The sequence below is a fragment of the Lactuca sativa genome, chromosome 7 (assembly GCF_002870075.4).
Source record: "Lactuca sativa cultivar Salinas chromosome 7, Lsat_Salinas_v11, whole genome shotgun sequence".
NCBI classification, from domain to species: Eukaryota; Viridiplantae; Streptophyta; class Magnoliopsida; order Asterales; family Asteraceae; genus Lactuca; species Lactuca sativa.
This window is the reverse complement of record NC_056629.2, coordinates 18,323,602-18,347,346: the sequence shown is the minus strand read 5'-3', so window position 1 is coordinate 18,347,346 and position 23,745 is coordinate 18,323,602. Positions and strand designations below refer to the sequence as shown.

Here is a 23,745-nt window from a genome sequence, read left to right as displayed (position 1 = left end):
CGGACTTTGAAATTTTATAGGAGTTTCGAAATCCCGATTTTCGAAGTCGTTAGTTATTTAAGAATGATAAACTACACCATCTAATCGGATCACATTAACCCACACCAAGATTCACATGGGAGTTCAATAAAGAACAATAATACTAATATTTTGAGTATGATAAGGTTTGAAACATTGACCTCATGTTATCATGTATGTAATTAAATTCCTCAATAGACTCCCAACACGAGACTAAGTGGTTACTGTATATATATAAAAAGAGATGGTTATTATATAGTATCTTTTTAGCTAATGTATTCATTATGATAATATTTCTAGATTTTATGTTCAGTTTAAATTACAAAATATACATAGACAACATATAATTGTCATGCATATTCTATATGAATGGACGTGGTCAACGGTTATTCAATGACCTTACCTTAGTAACAATCTATTATATAAATCTAATAACTTATTACGAAGATGTTTTGTTAGCGCTTAATTTTTAATAAAAAAATATGATTTAAACAAAAAGTTTTGTTTCAAAGTACCATCATTTAGTTTTTAGTTTAAATATAATAATCTAAATCTGGAAATTACTTCATCTAACGTTTTAAGATAAAATTATTGAGTTCTTTTAATTAATTTCTATAATTGCTCTTTGTATATTTATATTTTTTAAACACTTGTCTTTTATAATATTACATATTTTAAAAGTTTCCATCTCCTTTTACCAAACATTTATATAACAAATAAAAACTATAGCTTCCAACTACCACCTACCAGTTAGTCAGTTATCTGTTATCAGCTTCCAGCTACCTGCTACCAACTTTCAGTTACAAGCTACCAGTTAGTTTTGCCAAACACACTCTATGTAAAATAATAACTTCATTATTACGATAAGTTCATATATTAATATTAGACAAAATTATTCATATATTAATATTAGTCAAAATTGTATGATTGTTTTATGTGTTTTAGTAAAATTAGTTGGCTGGGACAACTATCAAAATTTTTATGCCGTGGTTTGAAAACATTGCATGTATGGTCCTATACACACGTATAATGACATTTATAACTCTTATAATATCATTTATCTTTTTCTCTTTTGTATTTACAATTAATATTTAAACGGAAGGACCACCCACACCTATTTCATATTCTTTTCACTCACTTCCTCCTCCACCAACACCATTATCTACTATAATCAAATGACTACATATCCTCTTCCTCTGCCAGTCATCCCTATTTATAAGTAAAACATCAGCTTCCATACATCAACACTCATTTACATTTATTACAACCAATATTAAAGAAATAAATATTAAGAATATTGCAAAACATGAACTCAAACCAAATATATCCATAAGACTAGTGAGTATGGGTCCTTAAGAGGGTGGAGAAGGCTAAGGTGCTGTTTGTTTTTTATCTGCAGATCTGCGTGAGCTCTTCTGTCTGCGCTGTGCAGATCACGCGCAGACATAGGACTTTGCAGTGTGTTTGTTTTTTAGAAGTCCGCAGACATAAAAACGTCCGCACGTGGTCTTCTTGGTGCAGACTTGGCCTTATGTCTTCTCACCTCTTCACGCCTAAACAAAACCTAAAAACCAAAAAAAAAATGATACGCTCTCAATAAATCGTCGCTTCTCTCGTTCTCAACTATCACCGCCTCCCTTCTTCATCATTCATCGTCTTCTTCCTACCCTTTCTTCCGTCTCCGTCCTCCTCTTCCTTTCGCCGACGACCAGAACAACTACCATCTATAACCATCAACGACCAGAACTTGTGTCGTCCAGATCTTCTCCCGTCGACTTCAGGTAACACTTCTCTTCTCCTTCTCCTTTTCCCCACATGTAAGCATCTCCATCTTCTTGCTGCCAAGGTCAGAAATTGGCTGCTAGGGTTGTTTCTTTCTAATTTCCTGCTCCATATTTCTTGCTGCTAGGTTCCAAAATCCTTTTTTTTTGTTTAATTTCATTTTTGAATGATTCAATCATAAGGATGAATAATTTCTTGGTTTAATTTCGTTCTTTAATGATTCAACCAAGGTTTTTTTTTTTTCATTCCTTCCTGATAAAACTTGACTGTTGTTTTCTCCAAATTTGCTCGATTAAATTGTCAGTGGTATTTAATTGAAGGTGTTTTTGGCTAGAATGAAATGTCAGTGGTGGTATTTAATTGAAGGTGTTTCTCCAAATTTGAATCTATTTCAATTTGTTTGTACTTTTACATGCATAGAAAGTTTTTGAAGAAATGCTAGAATGAAATGTTCTTTTTTAAATTAAAGACAAATTATTTGATTCAAAGGATCAATTGTCTATTGATGTTGAAACCGTTGATTTTTAATTACAAAACTGATGGATTTCATGCTTATTTGACACAAATATTAGTTGCATCAAGTTTGATGAAGTTGCTTTTCAAGTTATAAGAAAACATGTGTTGTTAACTTCTAGTTGTTTCTCTGTACATATTTCATCCTCTCATCCTCAAAAGATTAGTACAAATGAAAAGCCTATTGGGTATGTAGGAATCATCATGAAAAGCTTCACAAATCCAAGGCTAAAAAGCCTATTGGGTATGTAGGAATCATCATGAAAAGCTTCACAAATCCAAGGCTAAAAAAAACGAAGATGACACGAAGAGAACAACCTTTTTGCATTTTTGTATCTTTATTATGAAAGCTTCACATATGTTTGGTTTTTAATTTTATAAGTTTTTTTTGCAAAACCATTTTGTATAGTGATATAGTATTTTTGTAATTTAAAAACAGATCGAATCAATTATTTATTTTTATTTATGTATGACTATTGTTTTGAATTTGCAATTATTGAAAAGAGTGATTGAGAAAATGAAAAATCCTTTTAAGTTTAAAAAACGATTTATTTAAATTCTAGTTTCTTTTAACATCCTGCAGACATTAAAAAAAAACAAACAGTCTTTTTCTAACAGACTGCAGATGTTTGGTCCATCTCTTCTTCTACAGATGCCTGCAGATATGGTCCGTAGACTGCAGACGTTTTACCTCTAAAAAAACAAACAACACCTAAGTTGTCACTCCTCCACCCCGTTAAGGAGAGTGGAACGTGTAACCCCGAAATTTTTCAAAACAAATTTTTTATTTAAAATTACTTTTCTCCTTAACACTTTTCATAAAAATCCCATTTTGTTTACATTACAATACATGACTCTTTTGTTCAATCAATTAATAAACCAGGATCTTCAAAACAACCGCTTCCTCTGGTGTGTACAATCGAGCCGGTGTCGTCCCGTGATTCGGAGAAAACCTGAAACACATAACACAAAACAATGTAAGCACGAAGCTTAGTGAGTTCCCCAAAATACCACTATAACACATATTAGCCACTCAAGGCTATAACTCTGTTGACCTTCTGGTCAGTGTGTCTCAGTGGGACCCTCCATCCCAACTCTCGGTGGGCCCTTTGGCCCTAACTCTATGGACCCAAAGGTCCTAACTCTGAGAACTCTGAATCACATATCATAATAAATCTCAACACATAAATAACATACAAATACACTGGCACATAATTCTAAAAATACTACATATAACATATATTAGCCACTCGAGGCTATAACTCTATGGGCCCTTGGGCCCTAACTCTGCGGACCCTCTGGTCCTAGCTCTGTGGACCTTCCGGTCCTAACTCTGATATACACACATCATAAATCACATAGAAATAATGCGATGCCACACATCACATAGATAGCATATAATATCTCTATCACATAACTTTGTTACCACTCTAGGTAAAGTATAGTGAGAAGACTCACCTGCTACTGCCGACTGAAGAACAGTCCACGCTGCTCCGACCAACGTCACAAACTCCACCACTGAATCACCGAAACCAATAATCACCAATAACAACCAAAATACTCCTGGAAGTCAACTGGTCAACTCTTGGTCAAAGTCAAAGTCCTCAGTCAAAGTCAACCCTCCTGGTTGACCCTACTCGCCGAGTCAACCCGTTGACTCGTCAAGTCCCCATGCTCAGAACTTCCCCAAACCGCGACTCAACTCGCCGAGTCTCACAACTCTGAGTCCCCTCCCACTCAACTCACCGAGTCCTCCCTTGACTCACCGATTCACGGCTCAACCAGAAGAAGGTTAGGACCTCACGACCAGACTCGCCGAGTCCAAGAACAGACTCGCCGAGTCCAAGGCTATCTTCAACCAACTCGCCGAGTTGTTCTTCCAACTCGCCGAGTTCCTGCCCATCTTCAAGCAACTTGCCGAGTACACCTTTGTGACTCGCTGAGTACCTCTAGATCTTAATCCATACAGAAGCTTTCCAGGCCATGAAAATGATCCAAACCATAGATCTACCCTTCTACAACCCATCCATCACGTAAAGTGGCAAACTTTATGTGAATCCAAAGAGATATAAGCATATAAAACTCGAGGGTTAGGGTTTGGGACAAGATGGCTTCACCAATCACTCAAGAACAAGGACTTTAATGCACTCTAGACCCTCTCCATTCCAGATCTGAGGTAGCAACCTCAGATCTAACCTCCAACTCAAACACCACATGCTATCTTTTCCAAAAACTTCAAAATGAAGAATAAAAGCCCAAGCAACGAAATAATACCTCAAGAGGAAACTCCAACAGAAGAGAAATCTGAATCCTAGCAAAGCCCCTTGCTCCAAGCCTCTTAACTCTCCAAGATCTCTTCCAAAATCTCTTCTCCAAGGTTCAAATGCTCTCAAACCACTCACAAATGCTCCTTAGGGTTTTCTGGACTTCAAGAGAGGGTAAGGAGGCTGGGGAGAGGGTATAATGTCCTTTATATAGGGCTCATCCTCCGAAATTAGGTTTTTCTCCACACAGCACCAACTCGTTGAGTCTAGCCACCGACTCGCCGAGTTGGCCACTTAACACGCGACCAGAATCGCGACCCTACTCGCTGAGTCCACCCATGGACTCGCCGAGTTGCTCTTTCACATTTACACTTTGAACCCTGAATTTGCACTCCTGAACTCGGGATGTTACAATTCTCCCCCCACTTAAATTAGGCTTCGTCCTCGAAGCTTGCGGCACACAACTCCAGAACTACTCTCGCAATGCACCTCCTGGCATTAACCAAACCAGGTTCCTTCAAACATTGTTACCAAACCCCTATAAGGTCTGACTCCTTCTCACAGAGTCGCGACAATCGAATCAAGCTGGCAATCAGCTTCTTTCTCTTATTACAACCCTTATTAGCCAAATGATTACCCGATGATACTTTCATCACTCCAAATCACAACAATCATTAAGCCCTTACCAAGCTAGATATCCCCCTGAACCACCAGATCCTGACCCGGTGTCGACTGCTGGGACTTATCCCACTTCCTTTCAGAATCTAACTCTTTTCCTTCCGTGCTGACAGGATGACACACCTTGCAGCCTTGAGCAACTCCTATGAGCTCTCCATCGAAATAGCATACACATGTTGAGCCTGCTCTACATCCTTGGTTTGGAAAAACCCGACACACTGACGATACCATCGGACATCCCCAGGATGAATTACCACTATAAACATAACCTCAAGATCACAAACATACTTAAATCCAAGGCTCTATTCTTGCATCTCCTTCCGAACTCCTCTGGTTATAAACCATCGGAGATTCTTCCGCAACCTCAACAGATACCCAACCCGGATGTGCTTCCATACCACTGGCACAGACACAGTGTTCAACCACCATACTCCAAATCATCCATTCTCACTACTGCTTTCACTTCCGTGAACTAACACTCCCTCCCGGGGTTACATACCTTTCTCTTTCCTTACCCAAGGAAATCTACTTGTCAACCTTACCACTACTCCATGTATCACACATGTTCTGGATCTGCTCGTAAGGACTCTTGGGTCCATTCGCTACCTCACCCCAGCAAATGGGGGGGGGGGGGTCCGACACCTCCTCCTATACATCAGCTCAAAAGGTGGCATACCAATGCTCGAATGATGGCTATTGTATAGAAAACTCGGCCAAGAGTAAATACGTGCCCCAACTCCCTCCGAATTTAATACACATGCCTGAAGCATGTCCTCGAGCGTCTGAATCGTCCGCTCACTCTGAAGTGTCCTCAGATATCACCATGACAAACTCTAGCTCATTTCTCATCTCCCACTTCGATACTGAGTACCAGTTCAGCTTTTGACTCCACAGCTGAACCCCCAAAGATCACCTATAACGTGATCCAAAATATCTCACTAGCTTCCTCCCCGTGACCATAATCCCGGCCCAGTGACTCACAAGTCACGAAATTCTCTTTTCCTCATATGAAAAAAAAATACAATCCAACCGAGGATCGACTCAACTCTGACCCCCAGTTCCGCCCTTGGTTCAACCACCAGGCTCCAAAACTCTATACTAAGGCTGCTCAAGCCTAAAACTCTTCTGCATCAAACACTGATAGGGGAACACCCCAACATCACACTCTCTTGCCGTCTAGTGAGTATTATGGCTCCTCGCAATAACACGACGACCTCTGACTAGTGAGTACTACGGCTCCCCGTAGCACCACAACACCAACTGTTAAGTGGGTACTACGGCTCCCCGTAGTACCACGACTCCCTCTCTCTAACTTGTGAATACTACGGCTCCTCGTAGCATCACAACACCCTCTGACTAGTGAATACTACGGCTCCCCGTAGCTTCACCCCATACTCTCAACTCATCCCAACGCCACACTATGGCCACTCACTCATGCCCGTAGATTATCATAGATAGCTACACATACACACACTTGTCCCACATATGCAACACAGACTCTGGCGGCAACCACTGTAACAAAATTACTTACCTCTGTGGAGATCCATCTTTTAAAATAATCCCTCTTTCTGTCAATACTCGAAGGGCTCCCACTGGAACCGTAGATACATGATATACCATTGGTCGTCTCAAACTCAAGGCTCTAAATAACTCTGAAATCGGGACATTATTCCCGGCCACCACGGATCACCATTACGGACATCACGATATCCTGCCTCAAACACTGCTCTCCTACTCCCAGCACCATACAAATACAACAATTCATTTCCTCTGAACTCCATAAATAATTCTCCGTTACCCAATGTGCAACCTCAGTGTACCCAAACACTCAATTGGAAACCAAGAAAGCGCTAACGCTTCAGAATACACTGGTGATCCTCCGAAACCCTTTTCCCTTACTGCTCAAAATCCACGCAAGAAATACACACACCAGCCTAGAAATTGGCCGCTCGATAATCCCCTATCCATCCAAATAGGGACATATGCAATCCATACTTCGACCCAGAAATTCTTAACTGCCCGCACCACCATTACGAGTCTTCCCCTTGAAACGGACTTGGTCACCACCAGATTCCTGTATCCAACCCCTAACCTCTCTTGCACAATCTCTGGTTCCCTCAATAAAATACCCGGTTCTCCCCCACTTAGGGTTTGAACCAACACCAAATGACGCACAACCATCCCACAGACTGTTTCCATTAGCAATATCACACCTGCCCTCGGAAGGTGCCACACGTCGTCCAATGATCTCCCCCACTTAGAGATCAAGAAACTTTAAATACCCTAAATCTCCAAAGAAATCCTCAGGGATTCTCATCGCGACTGTCTCTAGCCATTCGAAGCCTCATACCATTCCAATACCGAATACCTCAACTGTCCAGTAAGATCACTGACTCTTAGACTGAAACCATAACTCAGCGTACTCCTCGCTCTCGACTACTCCACCCAAGTTCCATCACTTGAATCCTCACAATAACTGGGACTCCACTCCCATACTCAATATCCATCATAGACAGAAGAGCCGCCGCCCTGATATACTCAACTGGATTGCCCACTGATACTGCTACCACATGCCCTACTATACTCAAATAGGGTGCAACGTGGTCCTTGACCACCTCAGTCCCAACCGACTACATGCTCACGATATATCCTTACCTCGCGGCAGACAAGCTGCCTGATACACTGGAGGAAAATCGACATAAATGTTAATCCGCAGGGTTTTACTCCTAAACCCCAAAACCGAAATCTCACACCCCTTATGTTTCTCACTAGGAACGGAAATAGCACCACTTAGATCACAGAAGGTGACATCTCTTCTATCGGCTGGTTGCTCAACTCAGGCTGTAATCCTCTATAACTGCCATCTCTACTCCTTCCTGAGTCTTGCGACTCCAATTGGCATCTCATCAACAATCCCTTGGGGCTAACTCGATTTCCTCATTACGGGATACTTCACTAAAACTCGTCCATCATGGCCCTCTAGCCCCATACTCTTTCACCTCCGATCTCGGTCTAACCAATCACCACGGGTAACTGGTAGAGCCAATAACACTAATTGTCACGGGTCATGGTACTCGAACCACTACATCACCTCTCGATCTGATGCAAATCATGGTATTCAAACCATGGAATCACCTCTCAATCAGCTACCAATCATGGAACCCGATCCATGAAATTACTCCGCAATTTGCTCCGATGTATGGTACTCGAACCATAACATCACTCCTCAGTCTGCCACTTAGAACCTTCAGAATACTCCCTGTATCGAGTATGGGTCCTCTGTTTTCGGTAGTACGGGCCCATACTACCTGCCACATCTACCCATACTTTCCACACGGACCATTCCAGAGTCCCTAAGTAGCTGCTCAACCTTCTCGTTCACTAATTCTGCCACGCGTGCTTACTCCTCAGTGAAATGCTCTACTCCGCCAGCGTACTCATCTGGCTAAGGTCACTCCCACTTCTCCGCCATCAGCTGCTGAAGAGCTCCTAATGATGCTAGCCATCTACCTCCTGAATATCGTCATATTCACTTGGTAGATGACTCCCATCATCGAGAGTTCCATAAAGCACGATGTAACGACCCGCTCCCGGTATGTTAATTTATTGGTAATTGTTGTGAGTTTTCAAGAGGGACTCGGCGAGTTATAGCCTGACTCGCCGAGTCGGGTCGCGCATCTTGTGCACGCGGGAGCCGGCGACTCGGCGAGTCCATATCCTGGACTCGGCGAGTCCATCCGTCTGGGTGAAACCCTAACTCCCCGGGTTTTGCTCACTATTTAAACCCCATTATAGCCTCCATCTCGTCACTTTCCCCTGAGAGCACTGTGAGAAACCCTAAACCTTCCTCTTGTGAGCTTATATGTGATCTTGTTCCATTTTGTGAAGGGGTGAAGAAGGAGAAGAAGAAGGAAGCAAGGAAACGAGTTCTAGTGCCAAGATCCAAGATCAAGTGTGAACTTATTCAGGTATTTTCGGAGTTCTCTTCTGGTTTCATGCTTAAACTTCCATTAGAGCTCTTTTAAGGGCTATTTGATGCTTGTTCCAAGCTTTATGCTTGCTTGATTGTGTTATTAAGCCGAAATACCTTTGGATCTGAGTGTTGGGGTGTTGAAGAGTCCAGATCCACTGTCTTTTTGGAGTTACATTGCTTATAAGCCATGGATCTACCCTTATTGTGCATATTTTAGTCTTATTTCCCTCATTCATGTGGTTGTGCACGTAAAGTTGGAAACTTTACGTGGTAAAACAGCTTAATGGGCCTAGATCTATCATTTGCATGTGTTGGATTCAAGAGAAATTGAGTAAAATATATGTTGCATGGCGGCGACTCGGCGAGTCGGAAGAACGACTCGACGAGTCAGATCGCGAGTCCCAAGTTCTCCAGTTTCTTCAGTGTCGAGTTTACGAGGTGAGTTAGGGAGTGGACTCAGCGAGTTAAGAGTAGACTCAGTAATGGAGGGACTCGGCGAGTTGTTCATACAACTCGGCGAGTCCAAGGCAATCTCCTTAAGGATTAAGAACAACTCGTCGAGTCTGTTCATCTGACTCGGCGAGTCGGATGAAGATCATCTGAGTTCTTGGATCAAGAGGGTACTCGTCGAGTCGATGCCACACTCGACGAGTAGCAGCATGTAGAGCTGAGATGTGAGAGTAGGACTCGGCGAGTTGGGTGGCCCAACTCGGCGAGTCAGCCCCAACAGTAAGTTGACTTTGACCAAGGATAAAAGAGTCATTTTACCCCAAGTGCAGTGTTTAGTATTTGATTGAGTGTGTTCATGGACTTGTAGCCGAGGAGATTCAGGAGCAGCAGCCGGTAGTTTTCAGACACACACACACTCAGCCGCCAGTTTACGAGGTGAGTTCCTTTTCAGTAGGAATGGGTCTAAGGCCACAATGCCGGCCCGCTTAGCTAGCAGTAGTATCAGGATGTTATCCGATGCAGTAGTTAGCATGTTTGATGCCTTCGTGGCTCAGACAAGATTATGTGTGTCCATGTTAGTGATATGTTATGCTATGATCAGTCAGCTTCGGACTTCGGTCCGATGTCAGCTTCGAACTTCGGTTCGATGTAGGGGACAGGGTCCCAGTCAGCTTCGGACTTCGGTTCGATGTCAGCTTCGAACTTCGGCTCGATGAAGGGGACAAGGTCCCAGTTAGCTTCGGACTTCGGTCCGATGTCAGCTTCGGACTTCGGTCCGATGTAGGGGATAAGGTCCCGGTCAGTCAGCTTCGGACTTCGGTCCGATGGAGGGGGCAAGGCCCCGTATGTGCTTGATATATTATTGTATGGTATGTGGTAATTTGGGGGAGCTCACTAAGCTTCGTGCTTACAGTTTCAGTTTTGGTTTCAGGTACTTCAGCAAGCAAAGGGAAGAGCTCGGGATGATGGCATCGCACACACCACCGCCTCAGTTTTAGCCTGGGATTGATTTAGATGTTTTGATCTGATGTAGTATGATACAGTTCTCCGCATAGTATTTTATTATGTTTTGGAATACATCACTTATGGTTTTATTATATGATGCTCTGATTACAGTCTTGATTATATTAAAACAAAAATTTTTGGGTCGTATTTTTGGGTCGTTTCAAGTTGGTATCAGAGCCCTGGTTTGAGGGATTCGGATACACTTCCGGGTGTATCTGAACTCAAACTAAGGGGAAATAAAAAGATTTCTAAGGTAAAATGTTTTCTAAAAGAATTTTTGAAAGCACTTAGAAAGGAAGAATTTTCAACAAGATAGAGGTGTGTGCATGCGGTCAGCCGAGCTCAAGTAAGTACTCCCAAATCATCCATACAAGTTATTTGTTCAGTTTCAGTTTCAGTTTCAGTTGAATAGCATGCTTGTATAGGACTAAGGATCTAGGAGGATGCCTTATGTGCCTGCTTTATGTGTTACAGCTTTATGAGTATTGCATGCTAGTATTGAGTAGACAGCAGTAGGATAGCCTGTTTAGGTTATGCCTGATAGTATGAGCTTAGCACTGTATGCTAGATCAGTTTCTCATTTTGAGAATAGTTTTGTCTGAGTATGTTTCCTTTATCCGAATGCTGCCTGCTTCGTGCTTTGTGGGAATTCTGGGTGATGGAAGTTAGCCATTAGGTGAACACGATACACCACATGTGATCAGGGTTGAATAATCCCAGAGTGCTGGAACTGACCCTATTGCGCAGCTCTTGTTTGAGTCCAACCGTTATAGGGACGGGTCTTTTGCTTGAAGAATTATCTGATCTTCGTCACATGTGATGGTGTTCAGGTGATGGTTAATTAGCATTATAAGGAGACCTGCAGCAGCTGAGGACTAGTTGAGTTAAGTCTGAGGTTTCCCTGGGGCAAGCCTAGGATGAAAGTAGCAGAGATCAGTAGTAGTAGAAGCGACTTGGTGGAGTCAGGGCAGTTCTTGAAGAAAGTACAGATAGATGTGGAAGGTAGTATGGGCCCGTACTACTGGAAGCAGAGGATCCGTACTCGAATCAAGAGAGGCTGAGACAAGACCAGGAAGCTAGTTGTAGTATCAATGATCCCTCAAGATATTTCTGTTTTCTGATGTGATTGTGATGTGTTTCAGAATGGTGGTTTTGCGTTCGAGACCAGCAGCCGGCAGCGGAGGTGCCGGGGAGGGATCAGGTTCAGGCTCAGGGGATGAGCGCATGGATGAGCAGACCCGAGAGTTTCTTTCTTCGGAGATTACGCGCATCATTATAGAGCAGACTCCTGTGATCTTCGGTTCGATCAAGGAGGGGATTCTAGAGTTGATGGATGAGAGACTGGGCACCTTCTGTGCTGAGGTGGCGGCCATGATGGGGTCGCGCACCCTTACCTTCAGGGAGTTCAGGGCATGTGGAGCCCCGGACTATCATGGGGCGCGGGACCCCATAGCGAGCACCAGATGGTTGGCAGATGTGGCCAACGCTTTCCGTTCTAGCAGATGTCCCGAGGGGGACAAGGTCAGATTGGCGTCCTGTCTTCTGAAGGACAGGGCACGAGATTGGTGGGAGGAGGTCGGGCATGCTATTGGGGACGATGCAGCATTGGACGCTATGACCTGGGTTGACTTCTCTACCAGGTTCAGGGCGGAGTTTGCACCGGTCATTGAGGTGCAACAGCTAGCTAGGGAGTTTCAGGACCTCACCCAGACTACAGAGACAGTGGCGGAGATCACCGCCAAGTTCAGGGAGAGGGCTCTTCTCGTTCCTCAGTATGTAGCTGATGAGGAAATGAAGAAGGCCCGCTATCATGAGATGTTGCGGAGCGATATCCGCCAGTTTGTGAGTCGGTCCAGCTGTAAAACGCTGGAAGATATGATTGCTAGAGCTCGGGAGAGGGAGATTGATCTCGAGATGGAGAAGAAGAGGAAACCGGAGGCGGTTTCGGGTTCGGGGGGTTCGGGCAAAAAGCCCAGGGTTTCGGATCATAGGTCCAGGGGACAGCCGAGCTACGGTCGATGTGGTAGGTGTGGGAAGGTGCACGAGGGAGCGTGCAAGGCAGGGAGTTCCGGCTGCTTCAAGTGCGGTCGGATTGGACATTTGAGTAGGGATTGTACGTCTCCTGCTACTGTCGTTGCTGCGTCAGACCTGATTTGCTTTCAGTGCAATCAGAGGGGACATAAAAAGTCCCAGTGTCCGAGTTTAGCTTCAGCAGGGAAGGTGGCTGCACCTGCCCCTGCTACCTTGAGGATTACAGACGGCCGGCAGGGCCGAGCTGATGCGCCAGTGGCGAAGAGTAGGGCGTTTCAGATGACAGCAGAGGAGGCGCGAGCGACTCCTGATGTGGTGACGGGTATGTATCTTCCCTTTTATCTCTTTATTATTATTGATTATATGTTGCTTATGGTTGTATGTTTTATTCAGGGTCGTTCTCTGTGAACGACATTCCTGCTTTGGTATTATTCGATTCGGGGGCTACCCGATCATTCGTATCTCTTGCGCTTAGCAAGAGGTTCAGTAGAGCTCCAGGGGAGCTGGATTGTCCATTAGAGGTTGAGATAGCGGATGATAGGACCGTGAGGGTCGGCAGAGTGCACAGAGGGTGTTCTCTTCAGTTATTTGATGAGCGGTTTTCAGTGGATTTGGTACCTATTCCCCTGCGAGGGAATAAGGTTATTGTGGGTATGGATTGGCTAAGCCCCAATGGGGTGGTGATTGATTGCGAGCTTCAGTTAGTGAGGGTTCGCACTCCCAGTGGGGGGGGGGAGTTGGTGATTCAGGGCGAGAAGCCACAGCGAGGACCGACCTTTTGTTCCGCCGCAAGGGCGAGGCGCTATGTTCAGCAGGGTTGCGCCGGTTTTGTAGCCTACGTTTTGGATGCCCGGGAGAAGGGCAAGTCGACAGTGGAAGATGTTCCTATCGTTCGAGACTACCCGGATGTGTTTCCTGAGGATTTGCCGGGGATACCTCCTGAGAGACAGGTCGAGTTCCGGATCGACCTCGTCCCTGGTGCGGCTCCGATAGCCAAGGCACCGTATCGACTAGCTCCCCCTGAGATGCAGGAGTTGTCTACACAGCTGCAGGAGCTGTTAGACAAGGGTTTCATTCGACCGAGCAGTTCGCCTTGGGGAGCGCCAATCCTGTTTGTGAGAAAGAAGGATGGGTCGCATCGTATGTGTATTGATTATCGGGAGCTGAATAAGGTAACGGTGAAGAACCGTTACCCACTCCCGAGGATAGATGATTTGTTTGATCAGCTTCAGGGAGCGTCTTGGTTCTCCAAGATCGATCTACGCTCCGGATATCATCAGATGCGGGTTAGAGATGAGGATGTGCAGAAGACTGCTTTCAGGACCAGGTATGGTCATTACGAGTTTCTGGTGATGCCATTTGGGCTCACCAATGCCCCAGCCGCGTTCATGGATCTCATGAACCGCGTGTGTAGGCCGATGCTGGATCGGTCAGTGATAGTGTTCATAGATGACATCTTGGTGTATTCCAAGACGCAGGAGCAGCACGAGGAGCACCTGCGGGAGGTGTTGGAGACTTTGAGGAGGGAGAGACTGTTCGCTAAATTCTCCAAGTGCGAGTTCTGGTTACGCGAGGTGCAGTTTCTTGGGCATCTCGTTAATCAGCAGGGTATTTTGGTTGACCCGGCCAAGATTGAGGCCGTGATGCAGTGGGAGGTCCCGAGGTCTCCATCTGAGATTCGGAGCTTCCTAGGATTGGCAGGGTATTATCGGAGGTTTATTCAGGATTTCTCCAAGATAGCAGTGCCGCTCACCCGACTAACCAAGAAGTCGGTAGTTTTTCGTTGGGGGCCTGAGCAGCAGGCGGCGTTCGAGACTCTCAGGCGGAGATTGTGCGAGGCTCCGATCCTTACCTTGCCAGAGGGTGTTGAGGATTTCGTGGTCTATTGTGATGCTTCGATCACAGGTATGGGAGCAGTGTTGATGCAGCGAGGCCATGTGGTGGCTTATGCTTCGAGACAGTTGAAGCCCCACGAGGCTAATTATCCTACCCACGACTTGGAGCTGGGGGAAGTTGTATTTGCCCTCAAGATTTGGAGGCATTACCTGTATGGGGTCCGCTGTACTATCTACACGGACCACAAGAGTTTACGATACCTTATGGATCAGCCGAGTTTGAATATGAGACAGAGGAGATGGTTGGACGTGCTGAAGGACTATGACTGTGAGATCCTGTATCATCCAGGGAAGGCCAACGTGGTGGCCGATGCCCTGAGCCGCAAGGTGTCGGCGGCCCCCATCAGGGATTTGTGTATGAGGATGACGGTAATCACTCCTTTGTTGGAGCGGATTAAGGAGGCTCAGATGGAGGGTCTCAAGGAGGAAAGGCAGAGGTGCGAGAGGATAGTGGGTCGAGTAGCTTCGTTCGACTACGACAGTCGGGGTTTGATGACGCTTCATGGTAGGGTGTGGGTACCGTACTGGGGTGGGGTACGGCAGGTATTGATGGACGAGGCTCATAAGTCTCGATTTTCTATCCATCCAGGGGCGACGAAGATGTATCGAGATCTTCGACCTGATTATTGGTGGCCCTGCATGAAGCGGGACGTCGCTTGGTACGTTGAGAGGTGCTTGACCTGCCGGAAGGTCAAGGCGGAGCACCAGAGACCTCACGGCAAGATGCAGCCGTTGGATATTCCCGTGTGGAAATGGGAGGACATCACCATGGATTTTATCACCAAACTTCCCAGGACCGCACGTGGAGTAGATTCGATATGGGTAGTGGTGGATCGGTTGACGAAGAGTGCCCATTTTATTCCGATCCAGGAAAGTATATCGGCGGAAAGGTTAGCCGATATCTATGTGCGAGAGATTGTGGCACGTCATGGAGTGCCGGTATCGGTAGTGTCGGACCGAGATGTTCGCTTCACGTCCAGATTCTGGAAGCGGTTTCACGACGAGATGGGTACTCGTCTCCATTTCAACACCGCTTTCCATCCTCAGACTGACGGGCAGAGTGAGAGGACGATTCAGACTCTCGAGGACATGCTTAGGGCATGTGTTCTGGATTTTGGGGGCTGTTGGGATACGTATCTTCCCTTAGCGGAATTCTCGTATAACAACAGCTACCATGCGAGCATTGATCGACCTCCTTTTGAGATGTTATATGGCAGGAAGTGCAGGACCCCGATTTGTTGGGGCGAGGTCGGTCAGCGGGTCATGGGGAGCACCGAAGTGGTGCTCAAGACGACGGAACTGATCCAGCAGGTCCGTAGTAGACTGCAGACTGCGCAGAGTCGGCAGAAGAGCTACGCCGACAGGAGGCGTTCAGACTTGGAGTTCCAGGTGGGAGACATGGTTCTTCTGAAAGTCTCACCTTGGAAAGGAGTCATCAGGTTCCGGAAGAGGGGCAAATTGGGCCCCAGATTTATTGGTCCTTTCAGGGTTTTGGCCCGGGTGGGTCGGGTTGCTTATCGATTAGGTCTTCCTGAAGAGCTTAGTCAGATCCACAACACTTTCCATGTGTCTCAGTTGAGGAAGTGTTTAGTGGATGAATCAGCAGTCGTTCCCCTAGAGGATATTCAGGTTGATAGTAGCCTGAATTATATTGAGAGACCAGTCGCGATTTTGGACCGGAAGACCAAGACCTTGAGGAACAAGGAAATTCAGTTAGTAAAGGTGCAGTGGCAGCACCGGAAGGGGTCTGAGTGGACGTGGGAGGCTGAGGAGGAGATGAAAGAGCACTACCCTGAGTTATTTGCAAATCCAGCCGTAGCAGACTTCGAGGACGAAGTCTGAGTCAAGTGGGGGAGAATTGTAACGACCCGCTCCCGGTATGTTAATTTATTGGTAATTGTTGTGAGTTTTCAAGAGGGACTCGGCGAGTTATAGCCTGACTCGCCGAGTCGGGTCGCGCATCTTGTGCACGCGGGAGCCGGCGACTCGGCGAGTCCATATCCTGGACTCGGCGAGTCCATCCGTCTGGGTGAAACCCTAACTCCCCGGGTTTTGCTCACTATTTAAACCCCATTATAGCCTCCATCTCGTCACTTTCCCCTGAGAGCACTGTGAGAAACCCTAAACCTTCCTCTTGTGAGCTTATATGTGATCTTGTTCCATTTTGTGAAGGGGTGAAGAAGGAGAAGAAGAAGGAAGCAAGGAAACGAGTTCTAGTGCCAAGATCCAAGATCAAGTGTGAACTTATTCAGGTATTTTCGGAGTTCTCTTCTGGTTTCATGCTTAAACTTCCATTAGAGCTCTTTTAAGGGCTATTTGATGCTTGTTCCAAGCTTTATGCTTGCTTGATTGTGTTATTAAGCCGAAATACCTTTGGATCTGAGTGTTGGGGTGTTGAAGAGTCCAGATCCACTGTCTTTTTGGAGTTACATTGCTTATAAGCCATGGATCTACCCTTATTGTGCATATTTTAGTCTTATTTCCCTCATTCATGTGGTTGTGCACGTAAAGTTGGAAACTTTACGTGGTAAAACAGCTTAATGGGCCTAGATCTATCATTTGCATGTGTTGGATTCAAGAGAAATTGAGTAAAATATATGTTGCATGGCGGCGACTCGGCGAGTCGGAAGAACGACTCGACGAGTCAGATCGCGAGTCCCAAGTTCTCCAGTTTCTTCAGTGTCGAGTTTACGAGGTGAGTTAGGGAGTGGACTCAGCGAGTTAAGAGTAGACTCAGTAATGGAGGGACTCGGCGAGTTGTTCATACAACTCGGCGAGTCCAAGGCAATCTCCTTAAGGATTAAGAACAACTCGTCAAGTCTGTTCATCTGACTCGGCGAGTCGGATGAAGATCATCTGAGTTCTTGGATCAAGAGGGTACTCGTCGAGTCGATGCCACACTCGACGAGTAGCAGCATGTAGAGCTGAGATGTGAGAGTAGGACTCGGCGAGTTGGGTGGCCCAACTCGGCGAGTCAGCCCCAACAGTAAGTTGACTTTGACCAAGGATAAAAGAGTCATTTTACCCCAAGTGCAGTGTTTAGTATTTGATTGAGTGTGTTCATGGACTTGTAGCCGAGGAGATTCAGGAGCAGCAGCCGGTAGTTTTCAGACACACACACACTCAGCCGCCAGTTTACGAGGTGAGTTCCTTTTCAGTAGGAATGGGTCTAAGGCCACAATGCCGGCCCGCTTAGCTAGCAGTAGTATCAGGATGTTATCCGATGCAGTAGTTAGCATGTTTGATGCCTTCGTGGCTCAGACAAGATTATGTGTGTCCATGTTAGTGATATGTTATGCTATGATCAGTCAGCTTCGGACTTCGGTCCGATGTCAGCTTCGAACTTCGGTTCGATGTAGGGGACAGGGTCCCAGTCAGCTTCGGACTTCGGTTCGATGTCAGCTTCGAACTTCGGCTCGATGAAGGGGACAAGGTCCCAGTTAGCTTCGGACTTCGGTCCGATGTCAGCTTCGGACTTCGGTCCGATGTAGGGGATAAGGTCCCGGTCAGTCAGCTTCGGACTTCGGTCCGATGGAGGGGGCAAGGCCCCGTATGTGCTTGATATATTATTGTATGGTATGTGGTAATTTGGGGGAGCTCACTAAGCTTCGTGCTTACAGTTTCAGTTTTGGTTTCAGGTACTTCAGCAAGCAAAGGGAAGAGCTCGGGATGATGGCATCGCACACACCACCGCCTCAGTTTTAGCCTGGGATTGATTTAGATGTTTTGATCTGATGTAGTATGATACAGTTCTCCGCATAGTATTTTATTATGTTTTGGAATACATCACGTATGGTTTTATTATATGATGCTCTGATTACAGTCTTGATTATATTAAAACAAAAATTTTTGGGTCGTATTTTTGGGTCGTTTCACACGAAGCAAGCAGCATTCGGGCATTGAAGAATACATAGAACTCACATTGGGTGATAACTCCGCCTGCTCTGCTCATTCTCAAAAGCACCACTGAACTCTGCAACTCTACCCCTCGCGGGTTCTAACTATTCTTTCGATAAGCACCACAATACTCATCTAGGCGTCTCTCCTAGGTTACTCCTCTACTCAAATCCCCTAAGAGGATTCCAACTGAATACTCTCACTCATACTCAAAAGCACAACACATATAACAGCAACTCCTAGGCTAAGGCAGCACAAATCAGGCCACTCTAGTCCTAAGATATGAAATACCTAGCCTGCCTCTAGCATGCATAATATCTCATAAAATGTATCATAAATATCTCATAACACAAAAGTAAGGGTATTTTGGGAAATCACCGTTCGGGCTCTGGCTGATTGTACACACTGCTCTTTCTCGCTTTCTCTTTGAACTCTTATTCACTATTAGAATTTCATTTCTTTGAAAACTTTTCTTACTTCCTCAGTTTGAGTTAAGATTTACCCGAAGGTGCATCCGAATCCCTCAAACCAAGGCTTTGATACCAACTTGTAACGCCGAAATTTTTCAAAACAAATTTTTTATTTAAAATTACTTTTCTCCTTAACACTTTTCATAAAAATCCCATTTTGTTTACATTACAATACATGACTCTTTTGTTCAATCAATTAATATACCAGGATCTTCAAAACAACCGCTTCCTCTGGTGTGTACAATCGAGCCGGTGCCGTCCTGTGATCCGGAGAAAACCTGAAACACATAACACAAAACACTGTAAGCACGAAGCTTAGTGAGTTCCCCAAAATACCACTATAACACATATTAGCCACTCAAGGCTATAACTCTGTTGACCTTCTGGTCAGTGTGTCTCAGTGGGACCCTCCATTCCCAACTCTCGGTGGGCCCTCTGGCCCTAACTCTATGGACCCAAAGGTCCTAACTCTGAGAACTCTGAATCTCATATCACAATAAATCTCAACACATAAATAACATACAAATACACTGGCACGTAATTCTAAAAATACTACATATAACATATATTAGCCACTCGAGGCTATAACTCTATGGGCCCTTGGGCCCTAACTCTGCAGACCCTCTGGTCCTAGCTCTGTGGACCTTCCGGTCCTAACTCTGATATACACACATCATAAATCACATAGAAATAATGCGGTGCCACACATCACATAGATAGCATATAATATCTCTATCACATAACTCTGTTACCACTCTAGGTAAAGTATAGTGAGAAGACTCACCTGCTACTGCCGACTGAAGAACAGTCCACGCTGCTCCGACCAACGTCACGAACTCCACCACTGAATCACCGAAACCAATAATCACCAATAACAACCAAAATACTCCTGGAAGTCAACTGGTCAACTCTTGGTCAAAGTCAAAGTCCTCAGTCAAAGTCAACCCTCCTGGTTGACCCTACTCGCCGAGTCAACCCGTCGACTCGTCAAGTCCCCATGCTCAGAACTTCCCCAAACCGCGACTCAACTCGTCGAGTCTCACAACTCTGAGTCCCCTCCCACTCAACTCACCGAGTCCTACCTTGACTCACCGATTCACGGCTCAACCAGAAGAAGGTTAGGACCTCATGACCAGACTCACCGAGTCCAAGAACAGACTCGCCGAGTCCAAGGCTATCTTTAACCAACTCGCCGAGTTGTTCTTCCAACTCGCCGAGTTCCTGCCCATCTTCAAGCAACTCGCCGAGTACACCTTTGTGACTCGCCGAGTACCTCTAGATCTTAATCCATACAGAAGCTTTCCAGGCCATGCAAATGATCCAAACCATAGATCTACCCTTCTACAACCCATCCATCACGTAAAGTGGCAAACTTTACGTGAATCCAAAGAGATATAAGCATATAAAACTCTAGGGTTAGGGTTTGGGACAAGATGGCTTCACCAATCACTCAAGAACAAGGACTTTAATGCACTCTAGACCCTCTCCATTCCAGATCTGAGGTAGCAACCTCATATCTAACCTCCAACTCAAACACCACATGCTATCTTTTCCAAAAACTTCAAAATGAAGAATAAAAGCCCAAGCAACGAAATAATACCTCAAGAGGAAACTCCAACAGAAGAGAAATCCGAATCCTAGCAAAGCCCCTTGCTCCAAGCCTCTTAACTCTCTAAGATCTCTTCCAAAATCTCTTCTCCAAGGTTCAAATGCTCTCAAGCCACTCACAAACGCTCCTTAGGGTTTTCTGGACTTCAAGAGAGGGTGAGGAGGTTGGGGAGAGGGTATAATGTCCTTTATATAGGGCTCATCCTCCGAAATTATGGTTTTCTCCACACATCACCAACTCGCTGAGTCCAGCCACCGACTCGCCGAGTTGGCCACTTAACACGCGACCAGAATCGCGACCCTACTCACCGAGTCCACCTATGGACTCGCCGAGTTGCTCTTTCACATTTACAATTTGAACCCTGAATTTGCACCCCTGAACTCGGGATGTTACAGAACGCATCCTAGCCTCCATGTTGTGTTAAGGCTCGTGACCCTTGCAACGTAGCTCAACACCTGGAAACTCTTTGTGGAGAAGGTTTGCACTAATCACCTTTTAGATTTTAGATTTTTTTAATCCTTTTTTCCTCTAAAATATGGTGTGGTAGGTATTTCCTAGCAAATATGAAATGGTGTGGATGTGATATGTATATGATGTCGCAAACAAAATAGATGGAGGGTGTGACCCATCCCTACCATCCCAAATCAAAAATAAGTAACAAGAGATTTAAACATTTAGGCGGGGGGGGGGGGGGGGGGGGGGTCTTAACCCGAAATACAAACTTGGAATAAAGCTTCAAAGATAAACTCGAAATTGGTACCCTACCTTGAAAATCTGAAATAGGTGCCCTACCTTAAAACTACGAGAGATGGGAAACGGTATGCCACCACATAGCAATTAATTATAGTGGAGTATTCGATGTGTCATGTAAGCATGGTTGAAGGTTGATCAAAGAGAACCCTTCATTAAGCAGATAATCAACACCCCCAAGAAATCCATCAACCTTATCATCAATTTCTTCCATAACCTTTTTAAATCAGTTCACATTGAACCTTCTTTGGCGTTAACACTAGAGATGATAGGAATGGGTCGACCCAAATCTTAGAAGAGATTGTAACACTCGTTTCTCGATTCTCGACATGTAATTCTTTTGCTTGATTAATTTGTGATTTGGGCGGGTTCATGACGTGAGCATTAGGATTGGTCACAACACTACAAATAATGAATATCATGGCATGACACATAGAAGTCACGACGCAACCTAACTGAATGGAGAAAAACCTAAGTCTCAGCCTTTTGGCCCTATTTAAAGGCACATACCCCTAGGGTTGCCTCATTTGACAGCCTCCATTTCGTGCAAATGTCCCTTGCTCTAACCCTATCCCTATTTGAGCATATCTTCAGTGTTAGTGTATTGTTGTCTGAAAAAAGAAGGTGACATAGGAGTTTAGGATGCTAGAGTGCCAAAGCTTCAGAAGCATCAACCTTCTTCCCTTGCTCTAGACCTCTATGAGTATTTCTGGACCTTTATGAGTATTCAAGCTCCATACGTTTTGCTTCTTAAATGGTAGATCTAGGTTATTTAGCTTGTTCTTGGTCTATTCTTGTTGTTTGGGTGGAGTTTGGAAAACTCCAGAACCAAAGGTTGAGTCTTGGGGACTTCTGGACCCTTTGTGACACTTAAAATTGATTATGGTCTTTCATTTGGTGTCATGCAAGGTCATGGGTTCATTTTTGGTCCCTTTTTCCCTATATTTAAGAGATATTGGTATTTTAAGACATGAAAAGGATAAAGTTCCGAAATTTATCAATTAAGACCATTTATTTTGATAGGATATGGAAGGTTAGAGTTCATATCTTTAAGGATTAAGATAGGGGTGAGCAAAAACCGAACCGATAAAAGAAAAACCGTAAAAAACCGGAATAAACCGCAACCGAAAAACCGAAACCGACGCAAAAACCGATGGTACAGATTTTATTTTTTAGAAAAACCGAATTTATTGGTGCGGTGCGGTTTTTATCTAGAAACTGGACCACCAAAACCGAACCGCACCGCAAGCTTATTAACAATAAAACAAATCACTAATTTATATTATACAATTATGCATATTATTTAAAAAACTAATAAACTCTAATTTATACATATATTATATATTGAACTTGACGGTAATTAATAATTAGGTATTACGTTTAATATGTGAGTTTGTCACTTCGTGTTTGTGACTTAATGATTATGTGTAAAGTATAAACACTATGTGAGCTACAACTTGCAAGTTTGTAACTTCTAACCTCAAATTGAATAAAAAAAATGAGTTTGGGAATATAGGTTGCAAATGAAGTGATCTAGTAAACAACATAAAAAACTCAAAATTACAGCTTCTAAATGTGAGGAAACGAAATGACAGCTTGTCATTCAATCATAAGTCTTCACATGAACACCACGGTTAAAAAAATCGTACAGGTGAACATAGAAAACCGCACCATATGTTTGACTCGGTTTAAAACCGACACCGAACCGGTACAAACCGAAACCGCACTTAAAAACCGCAAAACCGAACCATGGAAAAACCGCACCCAACGGTTTCTAGAATTCAAAAACCGCACCTTGCAGTTTGCGGTTCAGTTTGGCCCTAAAACCGCACCAAACCGTACCGTGCTCACCCCTAGATTAAGACCTTAGGTGAAAGGTGGTTGTTAGGACGGAATTCACGACACGACTAACTTGTGGTCTCTACACGACTTCGAGTGTTTCACGACAATTTTGTCGCCAAGTTGTCACGGCATGACCAATGTGTGGCCGCGACCTGATAACCGTGGACTATTGACTTTTTGACCAATTTGACTTAAGGTGAATTGGAGGATTTGAGTTATAGACTGGGTTTTAGCTATGGTTGATTAGGCGGTTTGTCTAATTGATTTGTTAGACTCTGAGTAGTTAAATTCAGCTCTTTGATCAGGGGTGCCTTCTCATAATACTGTGTAGAACACTAGGTATCATGGTATGATAGACTCGTAGGGTCTTGCTGGGTGCTTGTATGCTTACATGCTTTGTTGGGCGAGGCCTATTAAGTTGAAATAGACCCATTGGGTGAGGCCCATTAGGTTGAAATAGACATATTGGGTTAAAACAGACTCATTTATCTTAGCATATGGATATTTTGTGTTGTGTGTGGTATTTTGAAGAACTTACTAAGCTTTGTGCTTAATATTTTAAGGAGGG

General features: G+C 44.6%; 1 protein-coding gene across 4 annotated transcripts; it reads left to right on the top strand.

Moving 5' to 3' along the window:
* The first annotated feature begins 1,157 nt into the window (after positions 1-1,157).
* On the top strand, positions 1,158-18,454 carry LOC128127135 (uncharacterized). 4 transcript variants are annotated; one of them, XM_052765509.1, is made up of 6 exons: positions 1,158-1,799; positions 3,197-8,848; positions 9,144-9,223; positions 10,046-10,113; positions 11,826-13,036; positions 18,248-18,454. In XM_052765509.1, the coding sequence occupies exons 5-6, from the start codon at positions 11,827-11,829 to the stop codon at positions 18,280-18,282; spliced, it is 1,245 nt and encodes a 414-aa protein (XP_052621469.1). In that variant the 5' UTR covers positions 1,158-1,799; positions 3,197-8,848; positions 9,144-9,223; positions 10,046-10,113; position 11,826; the 3' UTR covers positions 18,283-18,454. The 4 variants fall into 4 exon arrangements, 3 of the variants coding, with proteins under 3 accessions (XP_052621469.1, XP_052621468.1, XP_052621470.1); XM_052765508.1 differs by lacking the exon at positions 3,197-8,848; XM_052765510.1 differs by lacking the exons at positions 3,197-8,848; positions 10,046-10,113.
* Positions 18,455-23,745: the final 5,291 nt, after the last annotated feature.